Source organism: Channa argus, chromosome 18 (assembly GCF_033026475.1).
Source record: "Channa argus isolate prfri chromosome 18, Channa argus male v1.0, whole genome shotgun sequence".
Taxonomy (NCBI): Eukaryota; Metazoa; Chordata; class Actinopteri; order Anabantiformes; family Channidae; genus Channa; species Channa argus.
Window position 1 is genome coordinate 19833926 of NC_090214.1, and position 25933 is coordinate 19859858.

Consider the following 25933-nt stretch of genomic DNA (forward strand, 5'->3'; position numbering starts at 1 on the left):
TGACTACACAAAAATAAATGAAAAAAGGAAAAATTAAAAACAAGATTTGATGATTCTATGATAGTGGAGTAGTGGAGTGGTTAGCGCTGCTGCCTTACAACTAGAAGGACCTTGGTTCAAATCCTCAGTTGACTGCAGCCTTTCTGTGTGGAGTTTGCATGTTCTGTCTGTGACGGCGTGGGTTTCGTGCCACAGTCCAAAAACATGCATGTCCGGTTAACTGGTGACTGTAAATTGCCCTGAGGTGTGAATGTGAGAGTCAATGTTTGTCTGTATGTGTATGTCCCTTTGTGTTGGGACTAAGATAGACGGGAGACCTGTCCAGGGTGGACCCTGCCCTCTGACAGCTGGGAAGTGCTCTGAACAGGATAAGTGGTTAAAGATTTTGAAAGGATGGATGGAAGATGATGTGTCCTATAGCAAACAGGATTTATGAGTGGTACGGATGTGGCACTGAGAATCACCCATTTCACACTTTTTCAAAATGTTTAACTAATCAAGTGACAAAAGAAAAGAGCATAAAATGTTTTGTGGGAGCACTTGAAAAAGAAATTTTTGAGCTGTTCATTTAAGCCGTGTGTGATTGTTAATGTCATTTGGTAAACACTAACAAGTCCACATTGCTCCTGTTGTATTGTTCTCATTGTTTATCTGTTTGTAAAAGCAGATTCCCAACTGAGAGTGGACAGCACGACGTATCAGTTATGGTTTTGACATGTTTTTATCCAATGTGTCTTAAAACAAACCACTGAACCATGAAAAGCTACACAGCTGCTGCAGGCGAAGCTGTCTCTTTAATTTGTAGCAGGAGAACTGGAAGCAGAACAAGATGCATCTATGATGTGCACTATAAATGTGAATGTACACATCACATAAAGTCATCGTCAGTTATTTCATATTGTTTTACATCAACAAAGATTTGTTCATTAGCAATATTCAGTGTTGTTTGTATAATTTAATGAGTTTACCATTTTGAAATGAAGCAGGTTGGACTCTGCAGCACAGAAAGATCTATTCACCACCATCATCAGAAGGAATTAGAGCTGTACTGTAACTGTAAAAGTATATCGGCAAAAACAGTTTCCCCGCAAAACTGGCCAAAGATTGGGATCTCCAGACATTTGTGAAAATTGTTATGACAACACACACTTCAAGCCAATTAATCATTTCGTGGCACAAAATACGGCGGATAACAAATATAAAGTGGTACCAGCAGTGTTTGGTATCACACAAGTGCAGACTCCACTTCAAGGAGGGACAGAGGCCTAAAAAATATCCAAGGCACCCGATACAATCAGTGGACCACCATCAACAGGAAAAAACAATTCTCTCTCTCTATTTACATACATATATACAGTAAATTCACTTTTAAACTATATATAGTTTGATTATTTATGTAATGTTGTGCAGTTTAGAACAGGCCTACCTTGAAAGTCCAAAATTAACTAGTAAGTAGTGTAAAAAATAACATTGTAACACAATGTCTTTATTTCTGCAGTCGCTGCTATTCATGTACTATGTTCCTGATAAATTCTTGTTTAAGCTTTTCTTTTCTCTTTTTACAAGCTTGTTAACACACACACAATTGCTTGGTTGTGTTGGCGACAGTACAGTCAGATTGAACCAGTATAAATATGATATTGATATGATGTGATTTTGATCAAATCAACAGAAAATGAAGGCACAGCAAACTCCACTAAGTCTCACAGTAACATCCCAGCTCTGCAGGAGCAATATGTTGTCTAAATGTTCTTTATGTTTTTCGACTGTTTATCTGTCTGTCAGTCTCTGTCTGTCTGTCTTGCTCACTGTCGCATTAAACAGCAGCGAGGATCACTATTAGGCAAGGAATGACAGCGTAATGCGCTACTCCGTTTTCTTGTATTTCCTCCCGGTTGCACTATTTGGCAGACAGAGGCAGGGGCGGGGAGAGAAAGTGAAGGGCGTCATTTTTACGGCAATGAGGCCGGAAGTAAGGCGACAAAGAAAAATAAAAGCATTCGGTTTTGTGCTATTGTCCACCTCACACCGCCCTTTTCAATATTGATTCTAAGGACATAATGTTTTAACAATGTGTGTTTTAATATTCTTATTTGTTCTTATAACTCCTTTTTTCTAACTCATATTACCTCAGGGCAGGATGGTTACATGCATGGTCTAAATTTGCTGAATAATTTATAATCTGCCATAATATTGAGCTGGCAAACAATGGGGCTTAACTATGTGAAATTGTTTTGTTTTACTATTAACTAAATGTTGACTAAACAAAATAATGTATATTCTCAATGATATTCTCTTAAAAACTCTCCCATAATTATCCAAATGCATTAAGGGATTTTAATGACATAGGCCTAGACCCTGACCCTATATATTTTTTGGGGGGAAAATAATCGAGTTTTTAAATATTCATTAAAAACTAACAACACTGAACTCATTAATTCTAACACAATAATATATTTTTTGTTTATGTCATACATTTTAAAATGGAACGTAGCGTCAGCTCATTGGCTAGAAGACTTTTATTGTGAAGTGCCTGAGCGGACGTCTAAAGCGTCATCGTGTCTGGCTTCACTTTCCGTGGTGAGATGGCCGTGGAGTCTGTGCTGGTTCCTGTGAAGTCGAAACGGGCTCTGTGGACAGACAGCAGGAGGCGAGAAAACCCGCCGCACTCCCCTACGACCTCCACTTTAAAAAACAATAACGGTAAGACACAATCCAACATGCAGCTGTGTGTTAGCTAGATAGCTAGTCCGCCCGCAGGTAAACTGCCAACCAAAAAACAAAACAAAACAAAAAACAAAAAACAAAAAAAAAAAGCAACACACACTGAGCGCTCGTTTTGTCAATTGCGTTCTCCCGCCGACGTTTGGTCTGGCGGGGGAGGGGGCGGGGGAAGCAGCAGTAGACAGCCAGATACCTAACCCAGCCTGCTCCTGTCTTTCTGTCTGGCATGTTTGTGCCTTTCCCTAGCGATGGTGTTGGACAGTCCCTCCGCTGTGCGCTTGTCCGAGGCCCCTGTTCGCCCCCCTTTCACCTGATCTGGAGCTGTAATTAATAGTGAATAACATTTTATTTTAAAAAGCGATCAACATGGCTGACACTGCCCCTGCAGAAGCTGCTTGGTTGCTACCAGTGCAGTAGGTGATTCTGAGGGTATTATTATTATTATTATTATTATTATTATTATTATTATTATTATTATTATTATTATTATTATTTATTATTCTTTATCAAGCCTGGAAGCTAAGCTGTGGTTGAACTAGCAACCTTATTTGATGACTTCAGAGCAGAGGGAAGAAAATCAAATAAACATTGCCTTCAAACAGCTGTAACTTTAGGCAAAAAAGATTTTAAAAACATTTATTTTTTCACTTGGCACAACCTATCACAGATACATTGTCTGCATTTTATTGTTCATCCAGAAGCAGTCTTTAAAGTCCTAGAGCAAGTGCAGCTGTTCAGTGGTTTGCTAGAGTTATTGAAAGTTGAATGGGATGCTCCACTGGTCTGGGAGCAAAACCAATTTAAAGGTCAGCTGGAGACGGATCCTGCACGTAAAACTACAACCCACCTGCCAACGCACTGATGCTCGTCTCCCACTGAGCAAAGATTTAGAGTAGCAAACCATTTCCACAGACTGGTTTTTGTTGTGTGTTTTGTCATTTTTGTTGTAGTTTGTAAAAATCAACACATGTGCAGCACATCTGTCGTGCCACATCTGGAGGACACAATCTGCACCCACAGATTCTGTAAAATCTCTGCTCATCCGAATTACAATACAGACATTTGATCTCCCTCGATAGTTTTTTAATGTCCTTCTACCAAAGAACAATGGGAAAGAAGCGAGTTGTGTTTGCGGTGAACACAGCGTTGTAAACATCTGGAATACATCAACTTCGATGCTTTTTTTAAGAGCCCTGGCAGAGCAGCTTTACTATAATGTAATTCTCAGGATGAAAAATGAGAGTGACTGATTGATGTGCCCGACTAGCCTTTTTTGAAATGTCTTGAAACACCTATTCTTGAAGATGCCATTGCTAAGTTTCCAACCCTCTCTTGAGACTCCTCTTCCATGTGCAAGGTCACATGGTGACTGATGACTGTGACTGAAGGACAAGCAAAGGACAGTTTTTCTGTTTTCTGCTTTTTAGTATTGGTTACTTAGTTTGTTTTGCTATTCTTAGCAAAAGTAGCTTTGGAAGCTGGAAGCTGAAAGTTGCAGCTGCTTCTTCGTGCAGTGCGTGACCTGCCAGTTGTAGCAGTCCCCAAAGACTCTCCCCCTCCTCTAAGTGATTTTTGTCATATTTGAGCTGCATCACAGTTCAGCATGGAAATGGTCATGCTGAGCTGGAACGTGGACATTGACTAAAGATGTTTTGTGGTTTATAATCTGGAATGTGATAATTGCTCATTGCTAAAGTTGGTTTGCTCCGAGCATGTCTCTCGTCACACGAACCTGAAACGAACGACTTAGCGGTGCGGAAAAAATATTGATACACTTGCATATTTCTATATTATCTTTTGCATTGATTTCTGCATTTATCAGAAACACTATTGATTTTGAATCAATCGATCACAGGGAAACGTTTTTGTCAGTGGTTTCTTTTGTTTAAACCCCTGATGACTAGATAGATGATTTTTATGAATAGTTGCTGCTCTGTCAGCAAAGAAAGGAACGGCTTGTCCCTTCAGGGGTTGCCACAGCAGAACACGTTCCGCATGTTGAATTGGCTTTTTTCCTGGCTCAGGACCAGCACCAGTCTGACCCTTCGTGGCTGGGCGGGGCCACACCTGGTGGCGTGGTATTTGAACCTGCGACTTTCTGCATCCCAACCCAATGCCCTACCACTGAGCCAACGGATAAAAAAAGAATTCATGGTTAAGACGTAGCAGCAATGCAGTGCAACACAAGAAAGAAATGCGAAAGAAAAAAGCAAAACCAATTCCATCGGCGTCAGGAAAATTATTGGGTTGTCATGAATTTAGTGTCAGAATGCTTTTTGCCTTTTTTTTTTATGCTGCTCAACAGAAAAAGAATGTTTTCATGTCTGAGTGAAAAGAAATCTCTACAGAGTAGTGATAAACTAATTAAATATAAAACACTAAACACATCACATTCATTCAGCTAAATCACATCTAGAGCAGCCAGTTGGTAGTAGTTGGATGCAAGGTCAGGGATACAGGTAAACATCTGCCCTGAGCAGATCATCCTCTTAACAGAATGAATGTGAAAAGAGGCAACTAGTGATGGAGGAAACAAATGCTGCTTTTTCACTTGTCCCACACAAATGTTATCCTTTCACTCCTGGAACTAAACCAGAAACCTTCTAGTCATGAGTACATTTTTCTAACATTTAGTCCACCACTGTCCCCACCCTAGATGGGACGAACTGTACAGACAACTGTTGCCTTATTCAGATATGTTTTGGAACCTATTTGTACTAACATGCTTAAACATTTTCTTTTTCAAATACAAAAACTTAAAGTAAAGAAAATGTTTCTGTCAAATGCAGTGTCGAAGTACTAGAGCTAGTCTTTCTAGAGGTTTTAGCTTTATTGTTCTGGTCTGCGGAGCTGAGGTCTAAATGTCTTCACAGTGAGGGCAGTGCTGCAATTTGATATAATCCAGATGTTTTGATGGAGGCACTGAAACATTCAGGGTTTCATATATATTTTTAGTGCAGAGCCATTAGTGTTACAGTGTGTATGTCTGTACGTGTGCAAAAAAAAAAAAGTGTACTTTAGCTTATAGTTTGAGCACCTCTCAGGTTTGCATATGTTAAAGCTATATGTTGGACAGGATGACGTGGAGTTGTTCCTGCCCAGCACTGCCTTGCTGCTCATGACAACTGATGACTAATCATGTGTTGCTTAGAGCAACGGGAGGGAAATCACCAACAGCTGCAGCCAAACCCTGCAAAACGTCTCTCTAGTGGTTCTGGTTGGTCAGTTTCCTCTGCAGGTAACTAGCAGTAAGTGGAAAGTCTGTTTGTGCCACAAACCCTCGAAAGGATGAGTTATTGCAAATTGAACCTCTTATTAAAGTTGTTGCAAATAACATTTTGTATTGATTTGTATTTACTTTTTTTGAGTAGATGGCTTCAGAAACAGCTCCACATCACCCCAGGTTTACAGGCAGAAATGCCATCAAAAGAAAACATATTGCAGAAAATAAAAACAGGCAATTCTGTACAGTAAATACTAAATCAAATTGATAGCACATACAAATAGATTAATATATTTTGATAGATAGATAGATATTCCAAAAAAGAAACGCATGGGAATCAGTGAATTTTGCTTGATGTGTTTTTAGGTCTGTGTAGTCAGCGATATACAATGTTTGATCCTTTTGGTTTTCCATCCAACCTAGAGTAGATGAGAAATGATCCATTACATTTCCAATGGTAGTTTGCTGTGTAGGGTTTGAAATTTTCAAATGTAATTTGTTGAGAAATGTCTTCTATGCAATCTTTTGTGTTAGCCTGGTAAACTCCCAGTCATCCATAAAATAAAATAAAAACAATGGTTCTCTGGAGTTTGTCTTCAAGGTTGTGGGTTGAGGATATTTCTGGTATGATTTGTAAAGAGAACAATATTTCCCTACAAACCTCGACTTGTACTTGTTTTCATAGATTCTTTTTGACTCGTAATTTTCCTACTTTGCCTTTTTGTTAAACACAGGTTGGAAGATCTGTATAGTTAAAACTCTTAAGTAGACAGTATCTGCCTGCAGATAAATAATACACTCCAGGCTTTCATCACAGACTCCGCTGATCAATAATTGATGTCTCATGTTTAGGATATGAAACCTTTTGAAGGCTGATCCACTGTGGGCTGAACTGATGCTCTGGATGTCACCCCTCCACCAATCAACGTTTAGTTGGATTTTGAATTTTTTATGGCAAAGGTTATTTATGTGCAGGTTTTAGACGAGATAATTTATTTAAAAGTTGATCTGGGGAATATTAATGGAGGGATTGTAATTTTTGACTGCAATATGAAGCAAAAGCAGCAAACACTTAGGTCATAAGATAAAAGTGGGTCCAAGTAACAATGGCTGGGACCTACAATGCATCACCAGGCTTTTACAGGTCCAGTCCTGACTACAATCATGCTATGTTCAATATCTGTGGGAAATTTGGTTGTTTGGCAGAGAACATGCAAACCTGGCAACCCTACAGATCTTACTGTTATGATATTCGTATTTTCTTAGACAATTGTTTGAGATTAGTAAAGCATTGGTAGGTATCATTAAGCAAATTTGTGACATTGACATTGGTAACTTATGGACATTCCCCTACTGTACATACCCAAACCTTCCCTCCTGCCGTCATTTTATTTTCATTTTTTCATTTTCATTTTTGCCGTCTATTTACAAATGTCAAGAGCAACTGTAAGGGTGTTAGTTTTGCAGTGGCCGATTGTCAGTAATGAGCCTAACACGTGTCCATCACATACTATGTCCACCTGTTTGTACACAGAGAGAGGGATATAGATGTTGAGGTAAAAGTTACAGATTATTGGAGTGGCTAATAACGATATTTAAATATAGTTTTTGTAGCCTGCTATTGCAAGGCCGGGTTAAGGCATCTTCAGCAATACTCTTTATACTCTCTCTATATAAGGTCAAATAGTATAGTAAGAGGGGCTGGACGTTTTTACCATTCAGCCCTGCTGCCTTCCAGTGAGCCCTTGAGCAAGATATTTAACCCTGAAAGTGCTGTTAGGATAACTAAGTAAAACAAGAAGGCTCTGATTTCTGCTAGTGAATAATGCAGCCTATGACAGAGCTCAGTGCATAAGAAAGAAGGATTTCTCCTTCTTCAGAATCAAAAATCAGGAGCCTTCAGTGACACCCTCAATGTCAAAGCAGACTGGTAATGAGCCAGAAGCAGCGAGTGAGCGAGTGACCCCCTGCTGCTTACAACCACAAAAATCAATCCAAGGCCTAAATACAAGCCTTCAACCACAGCTCAGTGGCATATCAGCTCAGTTGTTGGTACGTGACTGAGGAATGAATCTTAACGGTGACAGGTTGTCACAGATTGGGCGATTTAACTACAAATCCAGAATTTTACCGCACTGTTTTCAGTCACTGGAAATTTATTTTGTTTTTGACCCTTTGTTTCTGGATCAATTATCTCATGGTTTTGATGATTTGTGTTTTATCGTCTTAGGTTGGATCCTGGTTTTGCCCGCTGATGGGAAGCCTGAATCTTGAAAACCCAGAGAAGTACTGACCTTCTCAATACCATTCCTGAACACTGAAAACTGGGTAAAACCTGTGTAGTTGCTCGAAAATCTCTCTTCCCATATTATTAATAAATATGTAATTAATACGTTAATCACTAAATCAATTTAAACAAGACTGTATTGTTAGTGGAAGCCCCACTACAGCACTGTGAAGCATCTGCTTAAGACTATAGATAAAGAGCTTTAGCAAACTGGCACTTTTCTATAAATCATCAGCTAAAAGCCGTGAACCATCAAGTCAATGTCAAAGAACTAGTGGTGATGAGGGCCAATTACTTTGTTGACTCACATTTACATCACATTATTCATAATCTTAGGGTTAAATGAAGCCCATTTGAAAAGCCGAGTTGCACTGGAGAATGTATTTTATTCCTAATGGTATTTTAAATATGTGATGCAATGCACATAAGAAAAATCCTAAATGCTAAAAAAGTATAACCCATTAAAGGGGAGAGGAAAGAGAACAAAGGAGTTAGTGACTGATGAGGTAAATCTATTCATGTTATTCTACATATTGGTGATGAAATCAGTGAGTGTAAACGCATCAACACTGTTCTGCAGCCGGTTAACTTTGCACCAAAAGGTAAGTGGTGATCTACTCTGGCTAAAAGTGAACAAGCTTTGTGTTAACAAAAATCCTGGTGTAAACTCAAAAAGTACCTGGATAAGTCACCTCACCGCCGTCACTTTGAGGTACAGTACGTGCTACTAGAAACATTGTTGAGGAAATGCAGACATGTACGAACACAAAAGGATGATCGTTGTTAAACACATGTACATGTAGATGTCACTAAGGAGTATGCATCCATGGGACAGGTTTCAGCTGGTGTTTGTTGCTGGGATGTATTTAAATATTCCTCACAGTAGACGACATGTGTCCCTCCTACTTTTGTTTCAGCCCTGGACTGGTTTGTGTTATAGCTGTGTGGCCGGACAGCCTGGCTGCCCCCCTGCCTCCAGATGAATGAAGAGCACTCCGGGACACAGAGACACAGCTGATACAGGTCAGAGCAGAGGTCAACCCCATGGATTTTGGTCGTAAAACAATCTGACAAAAACATGACTTGCAAATCATTGCATTCTCTTTTTATTGCACAACTACTGACCTAGCATCCTGATTTTTCTTGAATATTTTCATATAGCAACATTGTCTCCTCGTGGCCTGTTTTGCTGTGCTCAGCTCACACCAATTCCTGCTCAGTATACTTTGATGCAAACTGAACACTGCAACACTCATATTATTCAGTGAACGAGCCAGATCATTAACTGTATTCCCGTCTCTTGAGACCTTTACTTCAGCCTTCCAGCACCATTAGGAACGAATTATACATATTATCATGATGCACGAGCAATGATGAGCAAGATTCATGTCCCTGCGATTTGATTTTGTAGACAAAAAAGAACTAAAATCAGTGACAGGTCCTGTAAAGCTGGATACATGCCTTTAAAACCACTGGTACAATATTGTACAGGATATAGAAAAATAAAGATCACACTTTCGAATTCAAGAATGCAAATACTACTATCCTTACAAAGTAGGATGGACATATTTATGATGTATATGTAGTTTGTAAGAGTTTGGAGTTGCGAGTGTAAGAGTTTTTAAACCGACCGTTTGAAAAATAGCCAATGGGAATATTGGATCTCTAGGATCTGTAATTAATAAACTAGAACAGACAACACCACCTTCACATTAATCTTAGTAGAACTAAGTCATTTGTACAGTGTTTGATAAATGTGCTGTAATTTGAATTTTTTCTTCAGGGCATGCAGGTGTTTCTGCAAACATGATGAAGAAAAAGAATCCCCATAAGTGAGTTAGGATGCTTTGCAGCTTTTGTTTTTGTTTTTTTTTTTTCTGGGCAAAATAATTGGACTTATAAGATCATATGAAATATAATGTGCAAAATCTAAAGAACCAACACAACTTCAAAGCAGATTATGATGACCATGTTGTTTCATGTCGCCGTAAAGGAAACATAAGAGCAGCCTGGGCCCGACCACCAAAGTTTTGTCTCAGCCTCGACGCAACATTGTCGGCTGCAGGATCCAACATGTCTGGAAGGAAGGAGGAGGACATGTGGTCTGGAAAGGAACAGTGCTCGACCAGGTAATCAAAAAGTTGAAGAATCCCTGATTGAAAGAAGGATCAACTTGGCCTTGCACTAGTTCAGTCAACCACAGAAGTTGCTTGAAGCTTCACATCTCAACGATCATTCTCCCACGTTAGCTGCAGTCCATTTTTACCATCTGGGCCTCCGTCTGTCTGCTTACATGTACACTGTGAACTCTGTATCTTCACTACTGCACCATTTTCTGCTTCCATCAAATATATTTGCATATTATTGTTGCAAATCCCTAAAGAATATGTGGATCAGTTGTATATTCTTCCACCAGGTGCCAGTCAACCCATCTCTCTATCTGATAAAGTATGATGGTTTTGACTGTGTTTATGGTCTGGAGCTCCATAAAGATGAGAGGGTTCAGGGGCTGGAGGTGCTTCCTGACAGACTGGGTAAGACTGAACCCAGAAAGTGACTTTGCATTCACAGCATAACATGTACCATGTTAGTTACAGGCTACTGTTTAATCGTTCTTCTTGAGGAAGTGACTTCTGTCATAATTAGAATATTTATCTGTACAGCTAAATCCCGTCTGGCAGACGTCAACTTGGCAGACACTATGATTGGTAAAGCGGTCGAGCATATGTTTGAGACAGAGGAGGGTCCGAAGGAGGAGTGGAGGGGCATGGTGTTGGCCCGTGCTCCCATCATGACCACCTGGTTCTACATCACCTATGAGAAAGACCCTGTTCTCTACATGTACCAGCTGTTGGATGATTATAAAGAAGGAGACCTCCGCATCATGCCTGACTCCAGTGAGTGAAGTTACTTTAATCAACAGGTAGAGATTTTAAAGAGAAACACACCTGAACCGACCGGCTCCTTTTAAATGTCTTTAGCATTTGCATAATGTCTGGATGTTTTATTTAATATACAAAATCTTTCACTTTTTGCACACTTTTTATTTTGGAGATTGGATTATAAATATAAAATAACCATTGACTCAGATAGCCATAAATACGTTACGATAATAAATAAATATGATAATAGAAGCCCCTTTGAATATGGTTGATTAAGTTCTCACACACCTGGACATGGGCCGTTTATTCCATTCAGATTGGATGAAAGTGGCTCCTAAGAAGAGATGGTGCTTGGAGTTTTGCCCGGAGACTTTTTTTCGCCATCAGACCAAACAGTTCCTAGTTTAACATAAAGCCCGGATTGATAGAATGTTAGTGAGATGGGTGGTCTTCCTTTTCCCCATCTCCAGTTTCTGCCGCTCTGCTAAACTGACCATTTGGTTAGTTGCTTGTCATCTCCCGAGCCAAGGAGCTCCTGGTCTGGTTAATCGGTTTAGCCGGACGGCCAAGACTCCTGGTTGTTTTGATCAGATCTTTAGAAATAGTTTAATAACCTTGTCTTCATCCATGTCTTGCCAGATTTTTGTCACATAGGTCAACAGAGAATTCCATTGTTGGAGTTTGCAGAGTGAGTTCTGGGAGCTTTAACTGTATTTATACATCTGTGCCTTTTCTAAACTATGTCCAAACCATTCAGTCTGGCACAGGTAGAATCAAATTAAGATTTTAAAATCAATCTCAAGAATAATTCAAGCAAACAAACGGCACCTGAGCGCAATTTGGACCTTTTGAAAAGAGTCTGACATTGGTAAATGAGAGATTTTAGTTTTGAATTTTTTAATAAATGTGTCTCTCTCCATGTCTCTGTAGATGACACTGTCCCAACAGAGAGGGAACCTGGCGAGGTGGTGGACAGCCTGGTGGGTAAACAGGTCGAGTATGCCAAAGAGGACGGTGGAAAGCGAACGGGCATGGTCATCCACCAGGTGGAGGCCAAACCCTCTGTCTACTTCATCAAGTTCGACGACGACTTCCTCATTTATGTCTATGACCTGGTCAAAACTTCGTAATCGGTTGCAAATGTCCAGAGCCCGTCCCCCAAGACAGGAACAAATTGCAGCATTGTTGCAAATTGTTCAAACATCTGAAGCATTTGATCCAGCTTTTGTCCTTCTGACCATCAAAGATAAAACTGAAAAACTTGACAAAAGAATTGTTGCTATGGAAGAAAAGAATATATACTTCTGGAGAATAAGCTTGGAAAAGTTCAAGCTTCTCAACTATGGTCATCTTATACTCCTAAAATGGAAGAAACAAATTGCTGGTGGTTTTATGTCTTATGACATATCCTATGACAATATTCTAAACTTTTTTTCACATACCCCTTACAAATCCCTTAATAGCTATCTGATAAAAAGAAAGACATCTAAAAAAATGCTTTTGGCTATGGAAATTCTGGAGTTACTGCGTCCTCTTACATCAGCTGTCTAATAAGGCCACAGAAAAATCAACTGGCTCGTCAAATTGTGGAGCTTGTTGGTGGAAGGTGCTTCAAAAAGTAGGAGTAAAAGAAGGTGGACCAGATACACAAATTGTAATTAAAAGAAGAGTGTTTGTTCAAAGGGCTGTTTAAGACAAGAAAAATCAATACAGCTTAGTGTCGTGGATGAATTCTGAATCTTTGTCATCCATCACATTCAGTAAGGACTGACATGATTCTATCGAGGCCCCTTTTCTAGCAGAAAAAGGTTGAAGAAAAAAAAAAGAATCTAGAAAACAGAAAAACAAGAAATCCATAATCATAAGTCCAACGGATGAGTAATAAGTTCTAAACCCATGGAGAAGACAGTATCCTAGATATCCAAGTTCAAAGACTTTTCTTAATATGTCATTATTTAAATAAGCTTGACCAAATAAATCTCATAAATATGGAGGCCCTAAAGGCGCATGGGCAAATAATAGCTGTGATTAAATCTGGTGCACATGAGAACGTATTTCTTGCACAGAGGGGAGAAGTTGTTGCGATCCATGATGCAGTCTAGGTGTTTTATGCCTTGATTTGCCTGCCTTTGTGTGCTGGTATCATCATTTGTTCTTTGCCTTAAGAGGGTGACCGTGGTGCAGGAAGGTAGAGCAGTCGTCCACCAATCCTGCAGTTTGGTACCCAGCTCCTCCGGTCACATGTCAAAGTGTCCAGCTTAGTTGCTCCCAGTGAGTGTTGGGCAGCTCCATAGCAGCTCCCCCATCTGTGTGTGTGATTGTGAGTGTGAATGGGTGAATAACAAGCAGTGTAAAGTGCTTCGGCTGCCAATAGGTAGAAAAGTGTTATATAAGGGCAGAACATTTACCATTTAAGAGGAGGGGGCATTATCTGGCAAACTGGTATGGTGACAGAAGTAACATGACGTCTAACATTTAAAACCTAATTTTTTTCAAGATGCATATTTCACAAGATCAGTGATTATAAAATATTTTATGTCTTATGTTTATTCTGATGAGTGTTTAGCATCACCAGTGCTTCATCGAACTATAAACCCAACATTTCCTTGTTAGGATTTGTCTGAAATCCATGTTGTCCACTGGCTACTCCACTTTCCTCCCACAATCCAAAGACATGCAAGTTAATTGCTGCCCATAGTGTGAGAGCTTGTCTGCCTGTGTATGTCTCTATGTTTCAGCTGGTTTCAGCTCCCCTCAGAGCTTGAAAAAGATCAGCAGTTTAGATAAGAGATGGATGGATTTGTCTAAAACTTATTATTATAGTATTATAGTATTTTGGGATATGAGCTCTGTGGTAATGAAATGATGTTTTAAATGGGGATCACTGAATGCTGGGTCACAGATTCCCTCTGTCATGTCAAAGTCATGGTTCCCCTGTCTCAGCAGGTTTGACATCAGCTCTGCCAAATGATGCATCCTCCCCTTAAGTTTATTTTAGGCACTTTAGTAACTAATGATGTTACTAGCACATAGACAGGCACAGAAAGGCACCAAAACCGTTTTAATGTGATAGTGTTAGGTGCCCACCAGGTATTATTGTGTGCTAAATGTTTTGTACACCGCTCTTTGCTTATGATAAATAGTGTCAGACTTTAGTGAACCCATGAATTTTGCCAACATCCGTGTCCCAACTCGGAGTCACTCGCTGATAGGCTCCAACTATTTTTCACATTCACACGCTCTAATTTTGACCGAGTGCTGTGGAGCCCTTCTGTAAAAGGACTAGATTTTGATCTGCTTCATTTGGGCCAAGATGGGTCTATTATAAAATGATACCGATATTCAAAATTTACGTAGGACTCTTAAAAAATATTGTAAATATTGACAGTAATATTATATATGCTATTCCTTATTTTTTTTCCCCACCTGGTGGATATGGACATCCATGCAACTAATATCCATATGTCAAGCAGCAAATAATCCCAGTTTCACTAGAAAGTAGAGAATGAAAAGCTTTCTAAATCTAAAACACACATACACACACATACACACACTGGGCAACCTCTGAGGAGCAACAAATTTTTTTCCCCCTTTTTATTTAATTGGCTCATGAAGTGGCATTCTGTTGTGCTTGTACAGGAAAAACAAGACAGACAGCTTCGTAGTGTTCTGTTTGCACAGGCTTCGTTTCACCAGTTTCAGCTGAGCAACGATGAAGAGGCTAAGCACATCCTCACCTGGACACATTTGCAGCTATAAACTTGTGTTCTTTTTGCTTTAATCATTGCCAAAACTCCCTTCCTGTCGTGAAGTTGTTTGATGTTCAAGCCGATCGGACAGCTTTCTTGTGATTTCACTAAAGCCTTTGGTCTTGTGTTGTTGTGTTATCTAATTCATCAGTAAGGGAGTAAAAGAACTGAGAAACAAAACTGAAACTTGGCCAAAGCCCTTTCTGTCATTGGCAGTTTGTTTTTAATGTTAAATGGTTTGTTACGGACAAACACGCTGATCTGTGTTTCCTCTTCCTCCGTTTGGACTTCAAACACAGCAAACGATTCTAATTGTCACTATTCTTGGAAAGGAAAGGACTTAAGAAGCTGGTTTAATGCACCTTACGTCATGGAGGAAGAAATGGGAATATTCCTCAAATAGTTCCTGAGTGTGTCGGATGTTTATAGTCACCAGAACTGACACGAAAAAGTCTGTAGCACTAGTTCTTAGTCTCACTGGGAATTGAGACAATAAACTTTGGAAGCCTGTGAATTACAATCACCATCTCTTGGTTGCCATTATAAGTGGAAGTGTTCCAGTTGTGGACCTGTTGTTTGGATTGGATGATTTTCTAGCCGTCTGAAGAAATGTTGAGTTTAGTTTATGAAAAAATTCATAACAAATCAAGGCTTTTTCACAAATGTACGTTCTATTTTATTTGGATTTACTGGAGACTGTAGGCTTTTCATAAACTCTTGTCCTGTATGGGTCAGCGCATGTAGTTTGAGGATATGGATTTATTTAAAATGTCAGTTTACTTTAAGGTCAGAATCATGCAGTGATTGATATCCCAGAGTTGCTGCTTTCAGTTTTCTGTCAACCAGATAACTTTTCAGAATAGAAACGAATCCTTAAGAGTAAAAGAAAGTCAAACAGGACAGCACTTTGAGAGCTTCTTGTTTAATTATGGGATAATTGCTAGTCGTTCTTGTTGTTAGGGTTGGACATTTTAAGCTACTTTACTGTCATAGTCCTCACAATAACAGTTAGACACAGAATTAAAAAATATATTAAAGGGCTGTTAAGCCATGAAATATGTCTTCAGCTATTCAGATGGTGCTGCTGAATCGATGCAGGACACAGTTGTGTATCTAATTCCTTCAGTCTGTGTGCTTCCTGTTATGTAGCTAGTTGCTGGGGCAGATTAAAGCTCTAATAATAACAGCACTAAAAAAAAAGTATTTAAAAAAAAAAAAGCCTCTCCAGAAATCTATGGGTTTCTGCACTTGTTTATCATTTTTATTACTAAAGAGGAGTTTGATTGTGATCATCAACAGGCACTATTTGAATTAGTAAATGAAACAATGCATTGATTTAGAGCAAGTTTTGTCCAGTTCAGTCACTTCACTTTGCTATTAAAATGTAAACAGATGATTATTATTAATGTTGGAATGACTTGGGCCTTCTATCATCCTTCTGCCTTGTATTGTTTGTTTTTGTATGTTTTAAAAATGTATGTGAATAATTTTTATTGTTACCGGAATATGACACGGCTGCTTTGATTTCTTTGCACCACGGTTCATATTTGACGTCTGAGTACAGCAGTACTTCTTCTATTACATGAGAGTAAACAGACAAAACTGAGAAATATTTAGTAGCCACCAGATGTCACTGTGCTAGTGTTCATCTGCACCCTGTGAAATAGTTAAAAAAAAAAAAAAAAAACAAGGTCATGGTATTTTTTTGGAGGTATTTTTAGGGAGTAGCTATTGTAAACTTACTTAAGTTCCTGTAGCTTCACAGAGGTTTAATACCTGGTATTCTCACAGGTCAACCAAGTCCATTTGCCACCAAATATCACTTTTGGTGGAAAAAGATTAAATTATCAGAATTTCCAAAAGCCCAAAATCTTGTTTTATCTGCTCAATAGCCAATAACACGTACTGAATTTACAAATCCTAATAAAAGAGACACCAGAACCACAATTGTGTTTTAGAAATAACTTAAAAGAAACACGCAAGTTTGTCAGATTTCCTCTCCATTCACTAATTGTCAGTGAGAGGTGTCACATTCTTACAAAGTCTCTTTTTCTGAAGCCTGAGACAAAAGCCAAATAACAGTTCACCTCCTTGACGCACGGAAAGTATTCACCCCCACTTGCCTTTTTCTTATTTTGTAAACCTTACAACCTGAAATTCTAATGGGTTTGCAAATAATTTACATTTGATTTTATACCACATGCTTACAACTTTAAAATGCGAAATAATTTTTATTCTGAAGCAAACAAAAAATAAGAAAAAAAACGTTGGTGTGCATAACTATTGACCCCCTTGAAGTTAATACTTAGTAGAGCCACGTTTTGCAACAATATCAGCTGCAAGTCTCTTTGGGCATGTCTCACTGAGCTTTAGCAGTGTTTTTCTTCTCAGGGTAGAAGGTGAACCTCCTTCTCAGTCTTAACTCTCGGGCAGACTGAAACAGGCCCTTCCTGACGCAACCCTCCCCAATTTCTACGGGGCTTGGACCGGCACTGCACAGCTGGGGATGAGAATTGGGCTTTTGGGGGTTCAGTGTCTTGCCCAGGGACACTTCGATCGAACCACTGACCCTGTGGGATATTCAAAGTTGGGATATTCTTTGTGAACACCCCCTGATTTAAACTTTTGGAGAGCTGTTTGGAGAAATCGTGCAGCTTGCTTGATGCTGCCTTTTGGGGCTTTTCAGAGCAGGTATGTACGTATACTGAGATGATGTGACACTTAGACTGCAGACAGGTGGATTAATTCAACAAATAACGTGACTTCTTAAGGTAATTGGTAGCACAAGAACTTACTTAGGAACTTCTTAGCAAAGGGGGTGAATAAAAATGCACCCACCATTTTTTTTTAGGTTATCAACTTGGACTATTTTGTGTAGATCCACTACATCAAAGCCAAGTAAAAATCCATTTCAATTCAAAGTTGTAAGGTAACAAAATAGGCAAAAGACAAAGGGGGGTGAATACGTTTTCGAGGCACTGTAACTCTAACACTTTGCATAGCCCATGTAGGGGTTTGGATTAAAAGTGCACGTAGTCCTTGAAAGTATTTATGAAGCACGAATATATGAATGGAATTGAACCTGGAACCCTGTGACCTGAGGTCATGTCACATGCTGGCAGGTTCAATGAAAGAAATAAAACAGAGATTTCAGAGGTAAACTTGAAACCAAGGGAGTATGAGAAGTTAGACCCAATGCCTTGCAAGTCATTGGCAACAAAGACAATAAAGCCATAAATGCATCTTCTGTTAATTGGCTTTAAAACGTTAATTTATTGTCTTTGTTGTTTGGCTGTTTACTTAATTTCATCTGAATTTTCAGGTTACCTCTGAAGTCGGTAATAACTACTGATTAGAACAACTAAACTATAAATGTTACAAAATACAAATGCTCGTTTGTAGCATATTAGTTTGATAATATTCTAAAATATGGGGAATTGATTGACATTTACAAACACCACATCTATCCAGTCAAAGTTTGACAAAAACTTGTAGAGCTGCTCGAGCAGGACTGTTGGATCACATGCTTGAATTGAATAGATTGGAATGGAAACAAATTTCTTTTGTCGACCAGAAATGTAATGCAAGCTTTTCAACTGACCTTCAAGTATCCGGCTAAATAGCTGCTGTATAAAGCTTTGTACTTTGATACATGCACATCACATATAAATGGTTTGGTCTAAATCATAGAGATCCAGCTTATGTCTGCAGTTTCAATGAATAACTAAAGTCCTTGTTACAATTACATAACTTTATAACTTTAATGCCACCTTGACAAAACAAACAAACAAAAAAGTACAATGTGAAACAATAAATAAAATTAGGTAAAACCAATTCTTTAACATGATGTTAAAAAGGTCACCTGAACTTCTGATGAAAAAGAGCAGAAACCACAGTCCCTGGGTGATAAACATCTGTTGCAAAATTTACAGATAATTGCAGCTGTGACGCTTTGGCTTCCATTTTACACAATAAGACAAACATCTGAAATGTGCTCGTCTTGTTGCTTCTGCTTTTTTCCTAATAAAAATAAGCGTCTACATTACAGGTCAGAAGAGACAGAAAAGAGAAAATCATCTGTTTAAACCTAAGCATAAATCTATTGTGCACAAACCACTTAATTAGAAATATAATTTGCTCTCTATTCTTTGTACAACTGTTATTTTGAGAAGATGGTAGCAAAGGATCATACTGTGTCAACTTCCCCTGAGTCAGATGAGAAGTTGAATATCATCTCTTCACCACCTGTTTCTGCATCTTGTTAGCCAACACTCAGCCATCAGATCACTCTTTTTTGTTACATTTCTACATGCTAACCTGTAAATACTCAGCATGAAGCATGTGAGACAGGCAGCTTTGGAGCTGTTGGAAGGCGTGTTTTCATACTTCTAATGCAGCTACTGCAAAAATGGGCTAATACATTCTGGATGTACAAAGTTGAAACGGATCATTTTCTTGTCTGGCTCTGAGAAAGAACGTGTACAAGAGGATCCGTTCTCTGCCTGTGAAATCTGCTTTTAATTATAAAAGTGATAAATGCAAATACTCTTCACTCATTTTACATTCCAGACATTTAGCTGAGGCGCTGAAGCAGCACACAGACCGAGCAGGTGGCGGTCTGACACCTTACCCAAGCATTATTTGACAATACTGTTGGCTGTTGCAGTGTCAAACTGGCAGCCTTCGTTTGACCAGGCAGTAAAGCTAGTTCCACCTAGCATATGGATTGTATCAGTTGTCCAACAGGACAGAGAGACTCATTCATTCATCCATTTTTAGCAGCAGGATGGGGGAAGATGAACGTTACAGAACAAAAAATGTCTGAATAAGTAAACTTCAGTAAAAATCAGATGTACTTTAATGGTTTTGGAAAAAAAAAAAAAAAAAAACTTACTCAAAAATATGAAGCCCCAGCTCAAGTCATTCTCTGTATGAGGCCTTATTACTATGAAAATATCTCTCCCTATATAAACAGGCATAGGTAGTCATTCTGTAAAGTTTGTCTCCACACAGCACGGCGTGTATTGTCGGTGTATGTTGGCACTGAGGCAGGTTTACATGTTACAAACAAAACTAGCAGCAGTCAGTCGTCAATAAAGGTCAGCCTGCCTGGCCCCTCATTCTTCATCCATCGGCGGTACCTTTTCATCCTTGGGTCGGTCGCCATCTTGACCTTCATCTCCTCCTCCTGCTCCTTTCTGTACACCTGAAAGGCAAGTGACAGCAGATGAGACTGACACAGGAAGTAACGTTAACTGGTCAGCTCAATGAAAAATGCCTTAGGGGACAAACTACGTCGTTCAGGACATTTCTGATTTAGTATTTGAAATATTAAAACCTGCTCCCATAGTTGTCCTTCTCCCTCTGTCTACCTCTCTGTCTCTTTCTGCAGGTGTCCCCTGCAAGATGTCTTGCTGCTGCTTTTGTTTCTCTTTTCTTTTCTCTCTTATAGTCTTGACTTTATTCTGTAAAGTGGCTTGAGATGAGATGGTGTTATGAATTGGCGCTATATAAATAAAGTTGACGTTTATGATATAGTAAATAAATGGATGCACAAAGAAATGAAGATAAACTAAAGCTTCTTTCACATCTGAACTCCAGCCAATGTCTGGAGAAATCAGCTTAGAGGCTTAACAAAATTAAGACTCCACAGCCAAACATATAATCCTGACATTGTACTAGAAGGCTCACTGGATAAACTCTGGATTATTTGGTTAGCGACTGACTCGGACATTTGCGTTCTGACATACACCACCACCGGATAAACTCTGGAGAATTTCAGGGTTCCGGTGCATGTGTAAAAAAAGGCTTTAAAGAAACATATTGGTAACATCTGAAGTGAATGTAGGTTGTAGGACAGAGCAAAGTAAAAAGGGAAAAATGAAAACAGACAAAGGACAGAGATGGAGGACATGTTTAGAGACAAGTAAAAGTCACACACCTCATAGTTTTCTTTGATCCACAGTCTTTTCTCCATGAAGGACTTTTTAGTGTTTTCATCCACACTGTCAAACTGAGACTGAGACATCTTCATGTACCTCCTAAGAGTTTAGACAGAGTGATGCGTGATAGCTTGAAAGGCGTCGCCATGAATCTCATTCACTCAAGTAGACACCGTTATACTTTATCTAAGTGACACTTTCCATGTGAACCGACCTGATGATATAGAGCTTCTCCTCGTCTCCGTAGTCCTCCCTGCAGATGGTGAAGCGGTAAACCCAGGACACGTACCAGGCCACGTAGTTAGTCAGGTAGTAAGGGAAGAGCACGATCTGACACAGCAGGATGTCTGACAGATTGGGCTTCTGGTACCCTCCTTTAATGTCGATCTTGTTTTTGATGATATCACGGATGACTTCCTCCTCCTGCTCCCGGATCTCCTCTTTGGTGCGGCGGTTTTTTCCCTTCTCCTTGGTACGGTTGAGGAGGCCCTGCTGTTTGGCAATCTCCGTGGCTTGGATTCGATACTTGGGGACCGTCACAAGGTAGTTGATGGCGTCATTGTAGCTGCTGTGCCAGCTGTAATACTGGAGAACAGACAAAAGGGGTTCAAAATATATTTATCCATATCTCATCTAAAGATTAAGACTGTACGGCCACACTAGCAGCTCTGTTTGAACAAACCATTTATTGTTTATTGTGGGTTTTGGTCGCATGGCTACTAACTGCAAGAGAAATGAGGAATAGCTCCAGGCTTGCACCTAAAATTAGTTATTTACCAGATAAAGGTTATTTAATTCAATTCAACTTTATTTATACAGTGCCAATTCTCAACAATGTAACTCAAGGCACTTTACAGAATAAAGTCAAGACTATACAGATGTATAGAGAAACAGTCCCCCCCTTTGAGCAAGCCCTAGGCAACAGTGGAGAGGAAAAAGTCCCTTTATTGAAAGAAACCTCCAGCAGAACCAGGCTCAGGGTGGGCGGCCAACTGCCTCGACCAGTTGGGGTGAGTGCAAAGTGAAGAGAGAAAAGAAAAGAGCAACAAAAGCAACAACAAAACATTGGGCAGGTTGGTAGGACCAGTAGCTCCACAATGGAAAACACACAGCCTCAAAGCCGGGGACACCTGCAGAAAGGGACTTTGCATCACTTGCAGACAGGATGCTCCTAATTTTGGCAATGTTCCATAGGTGGAAGAAGCCTGGTCTAGAGATTTGTTTTATATGTGAAGTAAAGGACAAATCTTGGTCAAAAATAACTCCAAGGTTCCTTGCAGTAATACTGGAGGCCAGACTTATGCCACTAGAGTAACAATATGGTTGGACATCATATTTCTGAGATTTTTGGGCCCAAATATTATGAATTCAGTTTTGTCTGAGTTTAGAAGTAGGAAATTGTGGGACATCCAGGCATTTATGTCTTGTAGGCTTGAAGCTGATTTTTTTTTCATCTGGTTCCATACATAAATATAAATGTGTATCATCAGCATAGCAATGGAAATTTATGAAGTGTATTCTAATAATAACATGCAGAGACATATAAAGTAAAAAGTATTAATCCTTTAATCCCAATTTCATGTTCCAGTCTCTGTAATAAAATGTTATGATCAATGGTATCGAATGCAGCACTGAGATCTAACAGAACAAGTATAGAGAAGAGTCCATTATCTGAGGCCATGAGAAGATCGTTGGTGACTTTTACCAGTGCTGTTTCTGTACTATGATGAAATCTAAATCCTGACTGAAAGTCTTCATACAATATATTCCTATGAAGGTGGTCACATAATTACTTTAAACTACTTTTTAAAGGATTTTAGAAATAAAGGGGAGATTAGATATTGGTCTGTAATTGGCTAAAACACCTGGGTCCAGACAGGGTTTTTTAAGTAGTGGTTTAATTACAGCTCCCTTATAGGCCTGTGGTACATAGTCTGTTTCTAAAGATAGATTGATGATATCTAATATGAATGTATCTATTAAGGGTAAAGCTTCCTTGAGCAGCTTAGTTGGAATAGGGTCTAGCAGACAGGTTGTTGGTTTAGATGAGGTAATAATTGAAGTTAGCTCAGCGAGATCTATGGGTAAAAAGCAGTATAACAGGGAGTGGGGCCTTATCGATGACTCTAGCACTGCTGTACATGAAGCTCTATCTGTAATATTTGGGTGGAGAATCTGGTGAATTCTTTCTCTAATAGCTACAATTTTATTCATAAAGAAAGTCATGAAGTCATTGTAGCTCAGAGTTAAGGGAAAACTAGGCTCAACAGAACTATGGCTCTTAGTCAGCCTGGCTACAGTGCTGAACAGAAACCGGGGTTTGTGCTTGTTTTCTTCTATTAATGATGAATACTATGATGTTCGGTTACAATTAAAGGGTTAAAGTTAACATTTAGTCGATAGTTTATAACCTGGTGGAGGCTACAGTCGTACCTGGAAGATGGAAATGGCACAAATAGTGACCAGGATTACAATCCTGACATCCACTTTGGGTGTGAGCTGTCGGCGGTAGTAGGCATAGTAGTGCTGGTAATACTCTTCAGGGTGGTCCAGCATGTAGTCATAGTCCCGCCGAGTGTCCTCATCCTGTAAAAGAGGAGGAATTATTTTTTAATTATTTTTGTTGTTTCTGTTGGGATATTTCTGTGTTTTCAGTGTTGAGGAAAAAAGGGTTGTTGAGCAATAATGTTAACAGTCAGGTTCTCAACTATTTTGGTTAGGTGTCAGACTGCGATCACTTTGACTCTATATGCAACCAGAGCAGATGTGAAATTAGCTACAAAGATGTGCCATTTAATGTTGACGTCAGCTTTAAATTTGGGCTTGATTTAAAAAAAAAAAAAAGGGTTGAAATTTTGTACAAAGCCCAGCAGTGAACCTGCTGACTGGTCATCCTAGGTGCCAGCCCTGCAAGACTTTTCTGAACCACCAAATCTAAGGCTTAAATAATTCATGTTATAATAAATACATTTAAATATTCAATGTATATTTAAAGGGGAATATGTACTTTATGTTGCATTAGAATTTTATAACAATTACAACAAGGCAGATTATACCTGCATAAACTGTCTAAATTATATTCTTCATACCGTATAAAGACACTGACAAGAACCTTCTGAACTGAAGCGGTTTGCGCTGTACTTGCTGACCTAACATATGTCACACTTGTTATATTTGTTTCAGCATTTGTTTGAGGTGCAGGAAAAAAATTAATGCGTTTCTACCACTTGTTGGTTCAGGTTTCTGACACAAGTTACAGAACACGGATGTCTGATTCACATCTGATTTGCTGTTTAATGATTTCCAAATGACAGCGGAAGATTTTTGTTTTTTTTTTAAGAATTAACTCTTCCTCAAACTCTTGTAGCACACTTGTTCTTCTTTGTGGTCTCATGTGAGACGGCACATATTCAAGCATGTGATCGTGTAACTATATAGTCAATATCACAATATAAGAATAAAAGGAAGGAATCACTTTTTAAAGATTATTTTATGAGCAGGAAGCACAGCACTAAATGCATACACAAAAACTAACAATGTTAGAATTATATTAGAATGTTTCTTAAAAAGAAAACCGACAGTGCATTATTGGATTGGTAAATAATGAGATGTGTTATAAATATTAAAGTGTTATAAATGTAAGTCATTTCCAGTGGGCTTACAGTATCTGTGTTTATCTTCTCCCAATAAAATTAGGCATTTTTATTCATGATGAAAATGAATACCAACATTATTCAAAACAATTACAAAAATATTTCATCATACTTCAGCAGGATAGGTACTGTGTGAAAGATAAGAAAGTCGACTTATTAGGGATATTTAGACAAGATACAGTTTTTTAAATTTTAAAATAAAGTTTTTTTTAGGAATATTATAGAAATTTCAAACATGTGATAACTGATATAGGCATCATCCCGTGTATCCCTGTTACTAATATTCACTGATCAGCCACAATATCGAAATATCATGTGGTTTACAAAAATGTGTTATAATTTTATTAGTTACTGTATGTTTTGCCACAATTACCATAATCAGTGTTGTTAAAAATACATCTCCGTGGATTATTTTTACTTTTGTACTTCAAGTTAAATGTAAATTGCCTGCTTAGTGTTTTAAGTTTAATTAAAGCTTTAAAGTGAACATTTTCTAGGCCAATACTTGTACTTTTACTTGAGTATTGAGTGTGTGTCCTTGCGAACGGGGCTTCGTAGCTGCAGCCTGCTCAGAGTGACCGTGTCTCCATGACGTTATAATAACCAGTTATTGTTTGTGTTATTGTGTTGTTGTTATGGCTGATCACTGAATATCAGTAACAGGGATACACAAGTTGGTACCAATATCAGCTCCTACATGTTGCGTTACATTTTAGTAATTTTTCGGCTAAGAACACTTAACTCATTATTAATGAAGGAGACATCGGAGAAGTACTTCTTAGTCTTGTGCTGGTTGACATATGGAAGTGTCGCTAACTTTCAGGCATCTTAAAGAGAACTTAACACAGATGCGGCTTAGACGAACCTTTAACGTCTCGTAGGCGGTCGCGACGAGCAGGAACTTCTTGTGAGCGGACTCCTGGGTTTCTCCTTCCAAGCCGGGCTCTCCGGTCCTGAACCGGTCCGGGTGGTACAGGCGGGCTAGCTGCCGGTACGCCCGAGCGATCTCCGCCTTGGAGGCCTCCCGGGTGACGCCGAGCACATCGTAGCAGACGTCCGTGCCGCAGTACAGGCCCTCCACCAGGGCAGTAACCGTCGGCAGAAAGGGCGCGGACACCAGCAGCAGGACCGCAGCTCTCCACCAAGGGTTGACCGTCCGCAGACACCCGGCAAACCCTGCGCCAACACCGTGGCTCCGCACCATGGACGTAGCCATCTTGGCTTTGCCTGCTGCTGCAAACTTTGGAGCCCAGGCTGTGCTGCCGCACGCTGCCACATCATCAGCACGCGCCGAACGGAAGGATGACGCAGCATCAAGGATCGCGGACGTCAGCAACGAAGAAGCCGCTGCCTATATTCCTTAAGTTATTGTGATTTCTTTATCTTTCAAGACTGATTAAAAACTGAAATATGAAATTTAGTAGATTGTGGAAAAAGTATTATTTATCTTATCTTTATTTTTATTATCTTATT

At 39.3% G+C, this 25933-nt stretch overlaps 2 protein-coding genes across 4 annotated transcripts; one reads left to right on the forward strand and one right to left on the reverse strand.

The window, feature by feature from the left end:
* Positions 1-2548: 2548 nt before the first annotated feature.
* LOC137103563 (spindlin-1-like) lies at positions 2549-16370 on the forward strand. Of its 3 annotated transcripts, none has more exons than XM_067484027.1 (8): positions 2549-2703; positions 8178-8275; positions 9152-9257; positions 10018-10066; positions 10228-10363; positions 10651-10768; positions 10898-11131; positions 12047-16370. In XM_067484027.1, exons 3-8 carry the CDS (start codon positions 9218-9220, stop codon positions 12244-12246), a joined length of 777 nt encoding a protein of 258 aa, XP_067340128.1. In that variant the 5' UTR covers positions 2549-2703; positions 8178-8275; positions 9152-9217; the 3' UTR covers positions 12247-16370. The 3 variants fall into 3 exon arrangements, with proteins under 3 accessions (XP_067340128.1, XP_067340130.1, XP_067340129.1); XM_067484029.1 differs by having other exon boundaries at positions 8178-8233; XM_067484028.1 differs by lacking the exon at positions 8178-8275 and having other exon boundaries at positions 2550-2703.
* Positions 16371-19737: 3367 nt separating this feature from the next.
* Positions 19738-25806, reverse strand: dnajc25 (DnaJ (Hsp40) homolog, subfamily C, member 25). Its single transcript, XM_067484030.1, has 5 exons — positions 25326-25806; positions 23241-23393; positions 21022-21392; positions 20807-20906; positions 19738-20071 (listed from the first exon to the last, which is right to left on the reverse strand). Exons 1-5 carry the CDS (start codon positions 25674-25676, stop codon positions 19949-19951), a joined length of 1098 nt encoding a protein of 365 aa, XP_067340131.1. The 5' UTR covers positions 25677-25806; the 3' UTR covers positions 19738-19948.
* Positions 25807-25933: the final 127 nt, after the last annotated feature.